Raw genomic sequence first — 17,974 nt, 5'->3', positions numbered from 1 at the left:
GGGCTCGCTCCGGAGGGGCCACTCCTTGGGTCTAAATAGTCCAGAGAGAAATGATTTCGTTCCAGATTAGCAAATCCCAAAAGAGACAGGCGTCGAAGGAAAAAAAGAAAGGAAAAAACCCTCACAAAGAAAACAGAACCACCTCTGAGAGCCTGCCTGTCTACCTGGAGCCATATGGGGGCCTTGGGTTTTTCCCTAGTTTGGGGTGCACTTCTTCCTCTGCACCCCCTATTCTCCCCGCCTTCCGGGACCAGCCGGGGCGCTCAGAGGAAGCTCAGAGCACCGGAGCTCGGGGTCCGTGGGGGTGGCTTTGAAAATATGCCGCTCCCCGGGCTGTTGTCCCCAGGGCCGAAGCCGATGCGTTGGGAAAACTGCAAAGTGGGTCAGGCAACCTAGCTTTCTGTCTGAATAAACTCTACGTGTTAAACAGTTTTGTTTTATTTTTAGGTTAACTGACAAGAAAAACATTTCACTACCCATTCTCTCCTTTGGTTGGAAACGCAGTGTAAAAAAACCGAAAAACAATTTGTGACCCTGCAAAGGAGCAATTACCTTTTTCCCTCCGCTTTGTTTTAGACAATATTAAAATGACACTGGGAATCTGGAGGATAAAACACTCAAGCCCTTAGAACCCGCACGTTGCGGAGTCAGTAACGTCTGTCCCACTGCTCACCTCTGTCCCAGCCGTGCTCGGGCCAGCGCGCCCTCTCACCGCTGCTGCGGAGCTTCGAGAAAAGCAGGTCCCTAGGGGTTAGCTATTGTCCAGGGAAATTCACACGGACACCCCTGTACTTGCAAATATAAAAAAACACCGCAGGAATGAGGTCCTCCCCTGGGCTCGGTCTCCTCGGGGCTCAGGCTTGGAGGCCCTTCACAGCCTGGACTGTAACTTGGCCAAAGGAATTGTTAACTCGTCTTCATTAAAAATCACCTCACTGAGATATGAATGTAAGCAAGGAAACTTTGCTTTTAAGAGCAAACCTGAGAAACATTTAAAAATAGTTGGACTCAAAGGAAATCAAATGCCCACATTTCTGTAACTGCTTACAAACGAGCTTCTGCAATATTCAATCTACTTAAAAATTGGGTCGGAACTCACGTAAAAATCAAAAGAAAGGCATTCGAAGCCCTGGTCGGAGGTAAGTGGACGGCGGACGCCGGGCTCTCTCTTCTGGTAGTCGCCTTCGATCGAACCCAGGTTAAATTTTAAAGCCCCGGGATCCTGCTCCAGTCGCCAGTCTCCGTTCCGGAGTTTTCTACCTTCAGTCTTCCCGAATTGCGGCCGCATTGAAACCGGGAGCCGCCGCAGCGATCGGGGGAGGCTCAGAGGAATGTAATAAAAGTGACTAAATGGGATGAGAACGGTTTATGGACCTTCTCAGTAGCAATTTAAAATCCAGAAGTGTTTAGCAGCAATTTACAACGAAGAATGAAAAAAAAAACAAAACAAAACAAAAAGAATTATCGCCAACTTCCTCTATTCCGCTTCTTCCTGCCCCGCGCTGGCAGGCCCTGTCCCTTGTCCTCCCAGGACACGCAGGTTCACACCTCACAGTTACACTGAGAGGACACAGGCGTCTATGACGAGGGCTCACGGTCTCTCGACCCCACATTTCACAGTGCCCCTACCCAGCCCGGTCCAACTCTGCTCAGCTCCTCTCCGTTCGCCTACTGGAAAAACACGAAAATAAAATAAAATAAACAAACAGCCCAACCGCTTTCAGGGAGACTGACCCTTAGAAAATCATTTACTTCGATTTACCTGGAAAAAAAAAAGTGTAAAAATCCATTCCCACCAAACAACTCCTCCTGCCCTAGTTAAAACTCTCTCTCGGCAGCCTTCTGGGGTCATGTCTGTCGGAAGAAACCCTCTTCGTGAGCGAAAGGGAAGGAGACATATATCACGGCTCCTGCCGCGGACGAACTTGCGGCCGCGCGACTCGCCGCTGACAGATCGGCGCTGATAACCCCGCGACGTTCATTTCCAGTCCCTCTGCCCGCCAAGGACCGTATCAGTTTGTACACAGCTGTGATAACCATTTGGAGGGAGCGAAGAAGGGGTGTGTATGTGACGGTGGGGGTGGGGAAGCGCTATTTCGCCCTGGGTCCAGGGACGGTGACCCCCCTCCTTCCATCGATTTATCTGAGACTTACCTGAAGTTCTCCAGGGAAAGCTCAGAGCAAACGGGACACCAAAACTCGGGGAGCATCTCCGGGTGCGACTGGCGTGGAAGCCCTTTTCCATTCTGCGCCCCTCACGGACTAACCTTTACGTCCACCAAGACCCCAAATTAAAAGTTCCCACAGGTTAGCTGGGGAGTGCCGACGTGAACTTCCCGAAACTTCCCAGGAATTTAGTCTATTTCTAAAGAGCAGGGCAGAGAGAGGGAGCTGGGCACTCGAGTTCCTTCTTTCCTGTATCATAGGAGACTCGACCCCCGACGGCCACCACAACTTGAGCCCCAGGGTCTCGAGACGAGGTCGGGGAAAGTTTAAGGTCGGTCACACACAACTGCAGAACAAAAGCTTATTTAATGTGGAGGGAGGCGCGAGGAAGGCCGGCGGAGCAAAGCACTTTCCCCCTCATTCTGGGGGCGCATTGACCCGGGATCTGGCCCGTCCCCCCCGCCGCGGTGGCTGCGCGGAGCGGTGCACAGCCATCTTCCTCCGTGTCACCCACCCACTCCCACCGCCCCCGTGAGTGCGTAACTGGGGGCGGAGGAAGGTGCTCCGCCGCAGGAAGAGTGTGGATCTCCAGCCAGGTCAAGCTTTCTGCCATCTCCGCCCCACCCCCAGCGTCCCTGGGCTCGACGCCCCCTCGATGGACTTGCCCCCACTCCCAGTACAGTGCTCGCGGCTCAGCCCACACCCGCAGGCTGCGCGGCGCTCATTGTCTGCCCGGACAGCACGCTCCCCTCCCCCCGCCGCCCGCCGTCCCCTCCCCACCCTCTTTTCTCTCCTCCCCTCGCTCCCTCCTCCTCCTCCTCCTCTTCACCTCCAGCGCCCAGCTGCTCGCAGAGCGCAGTTCCGACCCACAGCCTGGCACCCTTCGGCGAGCGCTGTTTGTTTAGGGCTCGGTGAGTCCAATCAGGAGCGCAGGCTGCAGTTTTCCGGCAGAGCAGTAAGAGGCGCCTCCTCTCTCCTTTTTATTCACCAGCAGCGCCGCGCAGACCCCGGACTCGCGCTCGCCTGCCGGCGCTCGCCTGCCGGCGTCCTCCGCCTCTCTCCGCGCTCGGAAGCACCCTCCGCCGCGGCTATTCTCCATGCGCAGCGCCCACCCGAGGTTCGGCTGCTTCCTCTCTTGCTCGTGCTCCCCTCTCTCCTCCCCTCTATCCCCCACCCGTCGCGGGCCCCTTATCCTCGGGCTCTCCGGCCCTCTGCGGGCCGCGGTCGCTCCGAGGGTGTCTCCCTTCTCCTCCCGGCAGGCTGTAGCGGCTCCCAGGTTCCCAGGACACCGCGGACCAACTTCTGGCGTCTTTTCCTCTCCCCGAAGCGCTTATCTGTGCGCAGCCTTATCTCGAGTTATCTCGGCGCAAAGGGGCGGGAGCCGGCAGTCAGTCAGGCGGGCAGAGAGACTTCTTTCTTGCTATCTATCCTGGGTCTGTGTGTGGGCATTAATTTTAGTGTGGTTATCTCCGATGAGCCGAAGCGATTTGGAAAAAGCAGCCCCGAGGAGGTCAGTTGGGCTGCGTTTTGCCTCCCTCCCCCAACCCCTCCGAGTCTCCCTGTCATTCTTCCTGCTCTCCCCTTTGGGGTAGCCTCGGCTCCGGGGCGGTCTCACGTCCCCCCTTGCATTTCCCCCTCCTTTTTTCTGCGCTCCGCTCCACCCTACTACGTCCGATTCCGGAACGGTCTGGCCTTTCCGTGGCTGGCGATGACCGCGGGGTGGGCAGGGTGGCCCGGCCGGTGTGAGCGCAACGCGCTGGTGGCTGCAGACGCGAGTCGTGTCTGAGGTGTGCCGGGGACGCGGGGACGCGGGTTGGGCGTGAGACTCTGGCCCTGGGGGCACCCCTCACTGTGCCCGGAAGGTCCGACACTGCCGTCCCGCCCCGGCGCCCCACCTTCCTAGGGCTGAGTTGCATTTTTCTCTGGGGCTCGCGTTCCGTCTCGTCAGCGCAGTCCGGGAAGCTCTGGGAGAGCCACTATGGGAACGCGGCGGTTTCGTTTTCGTGAACAGGTTGCCTTCCTTGGGCTAATGATTTTCACGCGGGCAGCCCTCACGCTGCAGCATTTCGGGCGAGGGGCGCCCGCAGGAAGGCGGGATACGGCAGCGCCGACACGCACAGCTACTTCAGTTCTTTTGTGTGCCATCGGCCCGGAGGGAGGCGATGGGGCGGAAGGCAAACCTCGGCCAGCCTCGTAGCCACCCCTGGGATCTGGCTCGCGCGCGGATGAAGGATGCTGCGGAGGGGGTGGGCGGGGAGGGCGAGGGGACCCGAGCGGTGCGGGTGCGGTTGAGGGAGGGCGGGTATCCCGGTCCGTGGAGGACCCTGTGGCGGCTGCGCAGGCTCCATTCCCCTCTTCTTCCGCAACCCCTGTGCCCAGGGCAGAAAAGGGATCTCTGAGGAGTCTCATTAGCTAGAAAGGGGAATGGAAGTCAGATGTACAGCCTGCGCTTTTGGTAACTACTTTTTATTTCTCATCTCGTTTCTGTGCCCCCCACCCCCGCCCCGGTCCGCCTCAGGAGCTAGAAGTCTGCTTGGAGAGGCGCCGGACCGTGGATGGCCTTGACTGACGGCGGCTGGTGCCTGCCGAAGCGCTTCGCGGCCGCGGCGGCGGACGCCAGCGACTCCGGAGCCTTTCCAGCGCGGGAGCTCTCCACGCCGCCTTCCCCCATCTCCTCTTCGTCCTCCTCCTGCTGCTCCCGGGGTGGGGAGCGCGGCCCCGGCGGCACCGGCAACTGCAGGACGCCGCAGCTGGACACGGAGGCGGCGGCGGGACCCCCGGCCCGCTCGCTGCTGCTCAGCCCCTACGCCTCGCATCCCTTCGGGGCTCCCCACGGACCTTCGGCGCCCGGGGTCGCTGGCCCCGGGAGCGCCCTGTCGAGCTGGGAGGACCTGCTGCTCTTCACTGACCTCGACCAGGCCGCGACCGCCAGCAAGCTTCTGTGGTCCAGCCGCGGCGCCAAGCTGAGCCCCTTCGCACCCGAGCAGCCTGAGGAAATGTACCAGACCCTCGCCGCCCTCTCCAGCCAGGGGCCGGCCGCTTACGACGGCGCGCCCGGCGGCTTCGTGCACTCGGCGGCCGCCGCGGCTGCAGCGGCGGCGGCGGCCAGCTCCCCTGTCTACGTGCCCACCACCCGCGTGGGGTCTATGCTGCCCGGCCTGCCGTACCTGCAGGGGGCGGGCAACGGGCCCGCCAACCACGCGGGCGGCGCGGGCGCGCACCCCGGCTGGCCCCAAGCCTCGGCCGACAGCCCCCCGTACGGCAGCGGAGGCGGCGCGGCAGGCGGCGGGGCCGCGGGGCCGGGCAGTGCCGGCTCGGCCGCGCACGTCTCGGCGCGCTTCCCCTACTCGCCCAGCCCGCCCATGGCCAACGGCGCGGCGCGGGACCCGGGGGGCTACGCGGCGGCCGGCAGCGGGGGCGCGGGCGGCGTGGGCGGCGGCGGCGGCAGCCTGGCTGCGATGGGCGGCCGTGAGCACCAGTACAGCTCGCTGTCGGCCGCGCGGCCGCTGAACGGGACGTACCACCACCACCACCACCACCACCCGAGCCCCTATTCGCCCTACGTGGGCGCGCCGCTGACGCCCGCCTGGCCCGCCGGACCCTTCGAGACCCCGGTGCTGCACAGCCTGCAGAGCCGCGCCGGAGGCCCGCTCCCGGTGCCGCGGGGCCCCAGCGCAGGTAAGGGGCGCGCCGCAGCGTGGGGTGGGGGCCCGAGGCGCCAGGGCGCAAGTGGGTGTGGAGCAGCTACTGGACTAGGATTCTGTTTTCAGGGCTTTCCTGTCTGGGTACCCAGAGGTTGGCCTGGCCCCAAGCACTATTTGCAGACCTGTGGCAGGGCGACCCAGAGTCTGGCATTGTTGAACTAGCGCTTCCATCTTGCGGACTATCTCAGTTCCTTTCCACGAAAGAGGCTAAATACGCATATATACACCTCAGTGCTTTGGAGAAGCTCGGGAGATGTGATGTGTAGTGAAGTGGGCAATTGGGAAAAATGAGCCGGAGAGGGAACTGACAGGGCCTGAGCCCCGTCCCAGACCCTGGTTTGCGTGAAGGCAGGACAGAGGCTCCGTGAGGGGTGGGTTTAGGAGAGTGTTGGGCGCTCGGCTGACCCTCTTCTCAGGTCACACACAGTCTCACCTAGTTGAACTCTCCAAAGGTGAGTTGTGTGTGTTTTCCTCAAGGAGAGTATTGAAAAGAGCTCCACAGTGGACAAGGACCTAAGGACCTAGTTGGCATCCCTCCCCTCCTCCTCTGGGAGAGGGAAAGAGAGGACACCTGGACTGGTCAGCCTTGTGACTGTCGCAGGGAAAGTTGGTGAAGGGCCCTGTTGTTTGGCCTCAGCTGGGCCGGGGGGTCTGGGGCCACTGCTCCTGCCTGCCCCTGCCAGGCTGGGACCCAGGGGTCCTGGAGCTCCCACATCTATTCTTCCTCTAGTTCAGCCCACCAATTTTTCGGCTTCCAATCCCACTCATGCTTTCATTCCAGTGTCTGGGGACAATTTGGGGTGAACTGGGAAAACCAAATTATCAAAATACCTGGAAACACCCCATTTTGAAAAGTGTTTTGTTCTGCTCAAGCAGGGAGGGAGTGAACTGTGTTGTCTGGCTTGACAAGGGCACTTGGGCTTCTTTCTCAGCTGCAGCATTCTGGGCCCTTTTCAGTGCTTTCACAGGTCTTTATATTTCACCTGGTTGATAACCTGACAGACTCCTAAGATACAACTTTTTTTAGGCTGTTTGAGGGGAACAGTGGGAGTCACAGAGGTGGCAAAGATGAAGGAGGCTCGTCAGCCTAAATTATCCAAACTGGTGCTCTCAAGCCAGGCCTGGGCTTTTCCTGGGAGGCTCAGCGCTCCATTTAGGGACAGCTCTGGTGAGTTAGGATAAAGTGAAGCATTGCCAACCTTGTGTTCAAAGGACATACTGGAAATGCTGGTGGTCTGAAAGTGATGGCTCTGATTTGACCAGGCATTTCCTAGTAACACTGGGAGGGAGCAGAGGCTTTTTGGTAACAAGCCCTTTCTCTCTTCCTCCACTGGCTCTAAGATTTTGCTCTCAAAATTCCCTCTTCTCTCCCCTGCAAAGCTGGCTCTGGGGACCCTCTTTGTCGGCTGTGTGTAGAGTGGGGGTGGGGGCCCTGTTGAGGTTTGCCCTGTGGAGTAGAGACCTGAGAGAGCAGAGCACTGTCACCCTTCCGGCTGCATAGGGACCTACGTTTGGCTCCCAGGAGCCGAGAGACGGGAAGATGAGGACTGTTCAAAGGTGGGAAGGGGGTGGTGGTTAGGGTGTGAGGCTTTTCTCTGTCAGGAATGCAGCAGGGAATTGGAAAGGGTGTGTGAGTTAGGTTGGGGGCAGCTGCAGTTGGAGCAGGATCCTGCCACTCTGCCTGTTTCGTGACCCACCTTAGCGTGATCTCCATATTCCTTCTCCCTAGTCCCCCAGCGGTTCACAAGACTGAGAAGAAGAAGTAGTCCAAAAGCCATAATCAGAGTCTTTGGATGTTTAAAGCAACTGGTCTGTATGGAAAATCCTTTTAGAGTCAGTAGGGTGTGATTACAGGCAAGTTATAGGTTTCATTTTAAACTTAGCCTATCCTTTCACTAATTCTTTCACCTTCTGGGTAGGACACTGCAAAGTTAGAAAAATCTGCTGTAGACCCAGGGTATGTTTTAAAACAAAAACAAAAACAAAAACAAAAATGGGAAGGGGTTTGGGAACACCCAGCTTTTGCGTCAAGAGTCTTTTAAGAAGGCAGGAATCTACTGAGAAAAAGCCAGTCTGGGGGTGGGGGAGGTGAATGACCCTAACTTGGCTTGTCCTCGTAGGTGTTCTCATGCTATAGAGACCTCGACCCCCAACTCCTTGCCTCCCAGGTTCCTAGCTGGAATCTCTGCTTCTCCACTTTGATTTGTTTAAACAAACCGTTTTTGGACGCGCTCTTTAATTGATTTGAGCAAACAGCAGGGCTAAAGCCTGAGCGCTGGGCTTTCTCAACCTGCACACTGTGGAGGCCTCTGGGAACCCACTCCCTACACCTCTTGGTGATGCTGGTGGTGGGTGGGTGGGGAGTCCTGGGGTGAGCCTAGGGTGCTCACAGCCCTTCAGTCCCCGGGCCTGGCACCCTCCTAAGCTCCCACCGAACTGTGTTCCATTCTCTGGGTCCTGGGATGACAGTCGCTGGCGGTGCCCTTGTCCCCTGAGTCTGTCACTCCCCAGGGGCACACAAAGCAGCCGTGTCCAGAGGGGGATGATGAGTAGGGGGAAACTGATAAGCAAATTTCTAATTTTTGTAATCAGATTTTGTAGTTTTTATTTAAAAAGTTTTTCTTATTTTAGTCAGCTATAAAATCGTAGCTGCTGGGTGAGGGGTGGGAGATGTAGGAAGGGAATGGGAGCTATAGATTTTATTTAGTTAAAAATAAGCAAATTTCCTAAATTTTTTTTATCCCAAGTGGACTTTAAGTTTTGTCTTTGGGTTTTCAGATGACTGAGGAGATTTGCCTGGAGAGTTCACACTGTCTTCTCCCGGTAGTCTTTGTTGTTCCCAGCCTGGGGGAAGGAGGCCAGGCTAGGGCTGGGTTCTCCCGGGAATGCCCCACTCCTCTATCGAGAGGGGCTCTGATAGGTAACATTTTAAAGTCAACAACAAAGACAAATACCTTGTTTAACTTCAGTGTCCTTGAAGTCCTGAGCATTTTACTGATTACCGTAGTCAATAGTGGCTTTTAGGGCGGAGAAGAATAAATCTTTGTGCTGTGTTGTAAGTTGCAGTATCCCCATGACAACTTTGAACTCAGTTATGTAGGATGCTAGTTTCTTTTATTTCATGAGGAGGAAGGAGATTTGTTCTGTAGGGCAAATTGTATTAAAAGAATCAAAAAAATATTTATGCCAAAGATACATTTAAATATCTTTACAACAAACAGTTGATGGTAGAAACAAGCTGTAAACTGCTCGGGAATGAGAAGGAATAGAAAGGCTTGCTAGCACACAATCTTCAAATAAAACTCTAAAGTGTAATGTTTATTTACCTTAAAAATTGATTCAGAAATGCTCCTTAAAGAAAGCCAAATTAGAACGTTCAAACCCTCTGTAATATAAATAACCCTAAACAGGAGATATTTATTTTTTAAAGTCTATTTAAAAAGTTCTTATTTAATTAATAAGTACCCATCTCATTTTAGATAATATTTGTTCATTCATATTTAACCAATTTAAGGGGAAGTGATAAATGTTACAACCATTGACTCTTAAGATTTTTTTTATTAACAGGTTTAGGTTAGTTGTGAACTCTGAAAACTAACCAAATAGCAAAATGACAGAAACACAATTTAGATAGTGTAAGTTGAAATTTTAACGTAGGAAAATAGGAAACAGCTTTATTTAGCACTGGGAATATCTCAGTAATTTTCTGAATCAATCAAGTATCAACCGTTTGTAGACATTTTGCAAATAGAAGCAATTAGACCCACTTTGAAATCAGAATATTTTAGTGTTTGGTCCTTGTGGCTTGAACATCACACAACATTTATCTTGGTGCTTATTAATGTTAGTGCCTTTTTTTTTTTTTACCTGAAGAGGCCTGATTCATCTTCTAATTAATTGACAAAAGTGCCCAAGAATAGTACTTCTAATTTCACTTGTCTCTTTTCCATTGAGGACAAGCAGGGTGGCAGATATAGCAAATACTTTTAAATATTACTTGAGATAAAAGTAAATAAAGCAGCCTCACTGTGTCCCTGGGTATTTGTGGGTTGGGGGGGGTCAGTGATCAGTGCTAATATTGTATGGCTTGCTTGGGTTTGGCAAGTGGTATATTGTAATTATAATGGATTTCAGTTTTGAAAAGCTTGGGGACAGCCAGAAAGGAGGGGTCAGGGGACCGAAACCGACCTCCCCCCAGCTCATCCCAACTCTGAGGTCCTTGGAGACCGAAGGCAGATGATTCGCTCGGCTTCCAGCACTGTCTCCGACTTTCCTGGGGTTTTTACTGGGCGCGCCCAGAGGTGCAGAAGTACTGGAGAAATGGTCAGCAGATCGATAGCGACGACATCCACAGCCCGCTCCTGGCTTGGCTGCTGAGCTGAAAGATCCCCACGTGGGGAAGGGCGCGGGCGAGGGAGAGGGCAGCGCGTCGCCGGCACAGGGACCAGGGATGCTGGGGGTCTTCAGGGGAGCCCGCGGGGAGGAGCGGGCGCGGTGCAGCCTCACCCGGCCTCTCGTCCCCGCTCTCGCCGCAGACCTGCTGGAGGACCTGCCCGAGAGTCGCGAGTGCGTGAACTGCGGCTCCATCCAGACGCCGCTGTGGCGGCGGGACGGCACCGGCCACTACTTGTGCAACGCCTGCGGCCTCTACAGCAAGATGAACGGCCTCAGCCGGCCCCTCATCAAGCCGCAGAAGCGCGTGGTGAGTGCGAGCGCCGCCCTCCCCTGCGGCCCGGCCCCGAGCCGCGCTCCTGCGGGTCCGGGTGTTCCCCGCCCGGCTGGCCCGGCCCGCCCCGGGCGCCCCCGCGGGGACAGGTGCGCGCGGCCCGGGCCGCCCGGGGCCGACCCGAGCGCGGGGACCAAGCTGCCCCTTTCGTTGCCCGGCCGTTTCAGCGCTCGCCCGCCGGCGCCCGAGTGAGGTTATCCCGATACCAGCGTCAGGGCCAAGAAGACAGCCTTTTTTCCATAGTTACGCATAGGGAATGACGTTGGTGGAGGGCGGTAAGGTGCTGCCTTTTTTTTAAAGTACAACAATCTATATTTACATACCTCTAGGTGTACTTGTAAATGCACTGAAATAATTCTGAAAGGAGGCATAAGAAATTAGTAATGATGGTAACCTTCGGGGAGAAAAACCGAGTATACCGACCCAGGTCAGGTGAAGGAAGATGTTTTCACTGTGTACTGTTTAGTCTGGTTTGGATTTTATTCTTGAAAAACCACGCTCCTTTGTAACATTCCCACCTCAAGTAGAATATGACAACAGCAAACCCACATCCCCTTTCTCCCCACAGCACAGCCTCGTCCTGTGTTCCTTTGATTCTGCCCCTCAGGGTCTACCTCTGGGTCCCTTCTCCCTCTTCTCAGAATGAGACAGCTTTTAGCTCCAAATTCCATCTGTCCTTTGGATTGCCCTTGAGTCTGGTGAAAATTTATTTACTCTAACCTTTATTATTTTGAAATCTGGCTGTCCAGAGAGCTACATAGAACTTGAGAAAAAATGCAGTCTGTATGTTCTTCTCCAGTTGAGGATTTTTGCCGATCGGAACAGTTTTACTATGTTTCAAAGTATGGGAATTCTGATTTTCTTCAGGGATTAATCTCTTATTGACATTGTTATGTGAGTTTTTTAGGAGAGGATATTTACTGCTGTAATGATTAGAGAAAATAAATTAAAGCTTTCATAAGCCCCACTGTAAGGCTAACGTTTGTTTAGCCGAGCACTCATACTCTAATACCTTTTAAAGTAAAATATTTTACAGTTAGATGCCAGACATCTTAAGTATCCTAGTAATTTATTTAATTGTTATACTCTAATTAGCAGGAACAAATGCTACACATGTTGTTTGTGTTAAATAGATTAGAGTGAAATTGCATCACAATGTAAGTCTGACACCTTAAAGAGAAGCAATTAGTTTTATGGTTGTTTTGTTTTTAATGCATTTAAAATAAAGTGGCCGAAGTTAATTTAATGAGTGTATGTGCAACCTCCCACAGCTTAAAATTTTGTTCCAAGGGCATCCTTAACTTCAGTGCCTGACTGCCTATGGCTTTCATTTTTCTTACATGCATCATATTAGAAAAAGTAATGGCTAGAAGATATTCCACGGAAGTTCCTTGTTTTCATCTATTAGTCAATGCATGAACAATGAAGCTGATTATTATTTTGTTTGGGAAGGCACTGAGCTGAGATCTAGCTGAGCTCTCGGAAAGATAACATTTTCTCCAGATTGAGCGAAAAACTGGTAGAATAGTAACCATTAGGTTCTGGTTGCATTATAAATTTGTTCTAGTAACATTCATATTTAGATAGTGCCCTTTGTTTTATGCGCTTACCAGTAAAAATAACTGTTACCACAAAAACCAGTTTTTACATCTCTGAATCTATTAGTTTTCTTTCTCTGTGGCAGGTGTCTTGGCGGTGACCAAGGTCAGCCAATATGCTTTGTAAATGAGTTATAAATGATACCAATTGAAGGGTGTGCCTATCAATTAGTTCTCCTTGTGGGCTTCTTATTTATGGTTTTGATGGATCTAGCTTGGTTCTCAGAAATAGAATGTTGAACCCCAGTTTGTTTAGCCAGCAGTACAGAACCAATCACTGTGAATTTGAACTTGTATTACATTGCAAAATAAGAGATTTATGGTGTAACTTGAATTCCTTGTCAGTGATGAATATAACTGAGATCTCTTGTTACAAGGAACTTTTATAACCCGTTCACCTTCATTTCACATGTTTATGGGGACTGGCTTCACTTATGATCTGCAGTTGACAGTCATAAAGTTCTTTGTTAATAATGGCAAATTCTGATAACAAGTTTGCTTCACATTGGCTCCAAATTCCACTAGAAACTGTCATAAACGTCCTGTTTATAAAATGAACCTTCCTGTCCCTAGTTTACTTATTTTACATTTATGATGAGAAAGGAGTGCTCTCCTAGGAAATTATTTTCTTTGAACCATAAAGAAAAAGAAAGAAAAGAAGCCCCGATATGTAAGATTTTATATGTTTTCATCATTTTAGCAAAGCAGTTCCGCAAATAGTTCTCCTGTCAGCCAAGCATATTCATTTCAACCAAAAGTCAAACTGATTGTTTCTTAGCACTGACTTCTTAAAAATATTGTAGTGCTAAGAGGCTTACCAGTGTCTCTTTTTTAAAAATAATTTGTCTAGAAAGAGTCATACTAAAGTAATACAACAAAATGTGAATTGTAAATGCAAAATGCAATTTTTTCTTTTAAATTTGCCAGCAAAGGATTTGTAAATCTCTGTCCTTTAATCTGTGAATATTCAATACATGCTCAATTTATATTTTTGTTGTCCATTCTTTACAACTTCTTTTCTTAAATGAATTGGCATAGCTAACTTCCCTGAATTCTGTAACATTCAACTTGCTTTGGTCCTTAGATTTTCCCCATAGCTTTTTTTACTGAAGTCCTGGTACTGTTTTTTAGTTGTCTGTCTAGATAATTTAAAAAACAAATTTAGATTTTTGCCATTCTGGAGGGGAACTTATACTAATTTAAATTCTCATTCTTTATAATTCACACATAATAATTTAGAAGAAATAAATTCCATTTAAAGATGTTAAAGGATGGGCATAAAGAGGACATGGAAATCGGAGTGACAGTGCCAGACAGTTGGCCTTTTCTGATAGTACCATTTAACCCTTTATATGAACAAAAATTGAGTACCATTCTGACAGGGTAAATAATATGTATCAGTATCACTTATATAAGACAATGCCAGTATTAAAACAATGCCATAAAATTTGCTTATTGTTCATAAAATGAATAGTACAAACATTCAGGCAGCAGGCAATCATGATAATTATGGAATGTATTAAAATATATTTCCAAAAATTTTGTACATTTTCCAAAATCCATTTCTATTAATGTATTTATCAGCCCTTCTAAAGCTTCTGGTTTATTTCTCTACGCATATCTGAGAAGTAGACCTGATTGTCTCCAGTTTTCAGGTGACTCAGACACTGCCCAAAGCCGCTGAACACATTGGCAGGCTGTTTGTGATTGCATTTCGTGACTCTTAATACCTGAGACCTGACAACAGTGAGTGCAGTGATTGGCCAACATTGTGACTGCTTCCCGGTTATTCTCTAATCTACGCTAAGGTGCTGGAGCAAATCAAACGTATGTATGGGATCGAGCACACTATGTAAAACTCAAGTTGTTTGGTCCACGAAGGTCAACCTAATTACACTTGAAATTTTTTTCTCAAGGGACCTCTTATTTATAATAACCAGGTACATGCTTGTTGATGACAGGGACATGATACGTTGATGCATATATGTCAAATATACATAAAAATCACTTATATCTGTACACTTACTTTCTTGTGCTGTTTTCTAGCCTTCCTCCCGGCGGCTTGGATTGTCCTGTGCCAACTGTCACACCACCACCACCACTTTGTGGCGCAGAAACGCTGAGGGCGAACCCGTGTGCAATGCTTGTGGACTCTACATGAAACTCCATGGGGTGCGCCACACATTCTGCTCATGCATATACACATTTCATATCTTGTTTGTACATGGTTTCAGTTAAGAAAAAAATCGGCAAAGGAGAGGGGATGAAAGTGAAAAATCTGATTTTCTACGTGCACATTATTGAATCTAGGATGCTATTAATTAAAATATAACTATTATGTACCAGTAAGAAACAAAAAATGCTGCCAATTAAACTATCACCACACATCCATTGTAAGACATCTCAATTTTAGAAATACTTAAATGTGAAAAATGTGCATTTTAGAATTGATAACATGGTAATGACCCCCTTTTTTAAAAACTGCACGCTCTAAGAGACAAAAAAAGCATGGAACCAACTAGAAAGGCACAGTAACTAATTTATGCCTTAATTTCTTGAATACAATCAAATGCGTTTATAGAAAGGAGTAATAATGTATTTGGCAGTTTTAGTTAGAAAGATTGTATACTTCATTTTAAGGGTAGCACAATATATTATAAACATGTCGATCTTGAAAAGGAAAATAACCTTGTATATGTAGGAAGAAGAGAATTACCTGATCTCTTTGAAGTAAAAATATGTATTCATTAGTTTTACTCTATTATAATAGAAGTTGTTTGAAACAGTAAACATTAAGTTGAATCAGTCTCCCTAGCAAATCACCCATTTTCCCTGAAGGAATCTCTGCATTTGATGGGGAAAGTGTAGTCTCCATGCAGGAATCTCTGCATTTGATGGGGAAAGTGTAGTCTCCATGCAGTTGGACTCTATTGAGTATGTATAAAAATTGGATTGAAATTTATGCCAAGTTCTTTTAAATGAGGGCTTTCAGTACTGATGTTGGGTCTTTAGTTAAAGTTTGTTTTTTCTTCAATATAATATTTATTAAACTTACGGCATGGCCTATGTGAACATTTTTTTTAGGTGCCTCGACCGCTTGCTATGAAAAAAGAGGGAATTCAAACCAGGAAACGAAAACCTAAGAACATAAATAAGTCAAAGGCTTGCTCTGGTAAATATAATAAAATGCTATTTGATTGTAAAGTATGCCAACCTTAACAGTAGTGTGTATGTGTATTTATGAGGTTAATTTTGACTATTGCAGGTAATAGCAATAATTCTGTTCCTATGACTCCAACCTCCACCTCTTCTAACTCAGATGATTGCAGCAAAAATACTTCCCCCACAACACAACCGACAGCCTCAGGGGTAAGTGTGAAAACAGTGTAGACTCTTTCTAAGCTAGTCGGTTGCTCTCTAGTATACTATCTCAAATTTTATCTTATCTGGTAGTACAATAATCTAAACCAACAGTTCAGTTTAGTTAGCTGATACCTAAGAATAGTTTTTAGAGGAAATTACGTTTCAATGTCAACAAAATAACAAACTTAAGTACTTTACAAACCTCTTAATTAAGATCTATATCATTTTTTATGGTTAAATTAACCCAAGTAAAAGCAAGAAGTTTTGGTTTGAAGTACTTCAAATTGTTTTATTTCCAGGTTTTTATCTGAGTTGCTATGTATATGTATTTCTAATGTAGATCAGAAAAACTACCAGCTCCCTGGTTTCGTATATATTCCACTCTGCCCGTGACATTTAAATGGCTTTTGCTTATTGTTATCAACTCCTGCATTCTTTCTTCTCTTTTCTGCCCGTGTCTTCTCTTTCTTCTTTCCTTTTATTTTAATCATCTACCCAAAGCAAAGCTCATGGTAATGTCCTGTGCTGCTGGATTCACTGATCCTCCTTCATCCAACTGTCCTCTCCTGGGGACGCCTCGCCTTCTTCTAATGCACCTCAGCTGTGCCCAGGCTTATTTCAGCCTTTCGACAAACCTGTGAGCAATGCGGTTTGTGAGTGACTTATGCCGCAGAGTGCTGGGATGCTAGGGTCTTTGTGAAGATCCCAGAGGTGGTTTCTGTAAAGCTGTGATTGAAACTCAGTTTTTCTCAAGTGAAGAGCATTTTCCCACCCTAATGTTTCCCAGATTTACCTGGAATGCTCTTTAAAAATGACCGGGTCTCACCCTTGACCTTGGTGAGATCCAGGGCGGGGTCTGGGCAGCGAGACTTTACAGCGTGCTCCCGATTCTTAGGATTATACTGAGAGGAGTTTAGGACGGAGCACCACCATGAAAATCCTTATTTACTTAGTAATTGTTTTCTACATTTCGTTTTACCCTATTTGGGGTACTTTAAAATACTAGAGATTCCTGGGCCCCACCCTGGATCCTCTGAGTCAGAGTCTCTGGGGGTGGGGCAAGGAAATTTGTGTTTTTGAATGAGTGCCTCAGGTGAAATCGAAACCGCTGCCCTCGAGGTGTCTTCCAGGGTTTGGGAACCACAGAGTGGGTTTCTTTCCGTCTTATTTTTACCGGCTTAAGTGAACAAAAATTAAACATTTAAGACAATTTTAAACTGTGCTTAAAATTATATTTGATATTTCTTTTCGTCTTCCGACTTATCCTTTTGGGCTTTTGCTTTAATGCAACGAGAAGTTTGTTCCGCAATGCACAAAGGAAAAAGCCTTTCAGTTGTTTTTCTTTGTTGCAGACACGTTAAGGAATGTTTCTAGACTTTGTAAGGGTGGGCTCTGGTGTACGGTGTTTTTTAATAGGGGGGTTAGATGTATCTTTAAGGATCTAAAGTGGTAAATACAACAGTTCATTGTGGGGAAATGAAAAAGCTCAAAATTATTTATGAATATTCTTGATGATGCCCTAAGTCCTGAGAAGCAATTATGTAGGTAAGTGAGGCAAAACAATGTTCTGGTTTTGCAAAGCACTGAGTGAGCAGCCAGGTTTTTGGCTTCAGTATCCGTGTGTCTGTCTCTCCTAGCTGAAAATGAGGATTGCTGCCAGCTCCAAGTCACTTTTGTTGGTGACACAGTCCAACTGTGGTGACACTGTTAAGCTTGGCAAAAGCCAAATTTGAATGATAAATGGCACAGAAGTAGAGATACTTGCCCAACAATGGGCTTTGGGGACTTGGAACCATGGTGGGTGGAGTCTGTTTTGCTCTCGTGGTTTTGTGATGTAAAATTTCAAAATTGGCTCTTTGCAAGTCCAATCAGTTGCCCTCCAGGGGAGGAACAGTGAAGAGGCAGTGACAGGGTCTTGCCCTGGCCTGTCTGGGAGAGGGACCTCGGGACTCCTACAGCTGCTCTGGTGTCCCGCCGGCTCTCACCTGGGACCCAGCAGGCCTTAGGCGGCTCACTGGCTAGTGCCATTTGGAGGAGCGCTCAGTGCCCTACTAGAGGCCAGGAGGCAAAGCAACAAGGATTTGAGAGATTGGGGGGAGTTTGAGAGCAGTTCCACACAAGCCCCCATCACTCCCGTAGCCTAGGCAGCCTCCCCGGGAGACGGTTCTGTGAGCTGCAGGCAGCGGGGCAGCTCTCGGGCCCAGGCAGCCTCAGCAATGCTTCCCGACAGCTTTTCCCAGTGCGCTGTGTGTGTGTGTGGTGGGGGATTGCCTGCCCTCCTCCTGGCTCCGCAGGCACTTGGCTGGCACGGGGTGCTCAGGTTTTCTCCCCGTGGTAAACCCATCACGGAGGCCTCCATCAGCCCCCAGCTGGCGTGGCTGTTGTGGGGAACCAGGCCTACTTGACAGAGCCTGTCT

The 17,974-nt window shown here is 49.3% G+C and overlaps 1 protein-coding gene and 1 long non-coding RNA gene across 7 annotated transcripts in view; one reads left to right on the top strand and one right to left on the bottom strand.

Moving 5' to 3' along the window:
- Positions 1-1,351: 1,351 nt before the first annotated feature.
- Positions 1,352-3,193, bottom strand: LOC131415297 (uncharacterized). The gene is made up of 2 exons (XR_009222394.1): positions 2,996-3,193; positions 1,352-2,512 (listed from the first exon to the last, which is right to left on the bottom strand). It is a non-coding gene; the product is annotated as an uncharacterized LOC131415297 (long non-coding RNA).
- The window catches only part of GATA6 (GATA binding protein 6), a 29,722-nt gene continuing 14,803 nt past the window's right edge, over positions 3,056-17,974 (top strand). For 2 of the 6 annotated variants that reach the window (XM_058556816.1, XM_058556821.1), the window contains exons 1-6: positions 3,202-3,283; positions 4,685-5,844; positions 10,406-10,572; positions 14,241-14,366; positions 15,279-15,366; positions 15,460-15,563. In XM_058556816.1, the coding sequence (XP_058412799.1) occupies positions 4,722-5,844; positions 10,406-10,572; positions 14,241-14,366; positions 15,279-15,366; positions 15,460-15,563 (1,608 nt within the window). In that variant the 5' untranslated portion in view covers positions 3,202-3,283; positions 4,685-4,721. The other 4 variants (XM_058556820.1, XM_058556817.1, XM_058556818.1 and 1 more) reach the window with 4 other exon arrangements.

The sequence above is a fragment of the Diceros bicornis genome, chromosome 16 (assembly GCF_020826845.1).
Source record: "Diceros bicornis minor isolate mBicDic1 chromosome 16, mDicBic1.mat.cur, whole genome shotgun sequence".
Taxonomy (NCBI): Eukaryota; Metazoa; Chordata; class Mammalia; order Perissodactyla; family Rhinocerotidae; genus Diceros; species Diceros bicornis.
The sequence above is the reverse complement of the archived record's forward strand: the minus strand, read 5'-3'. Positions and strand labels throughout refer to the sequence as shown.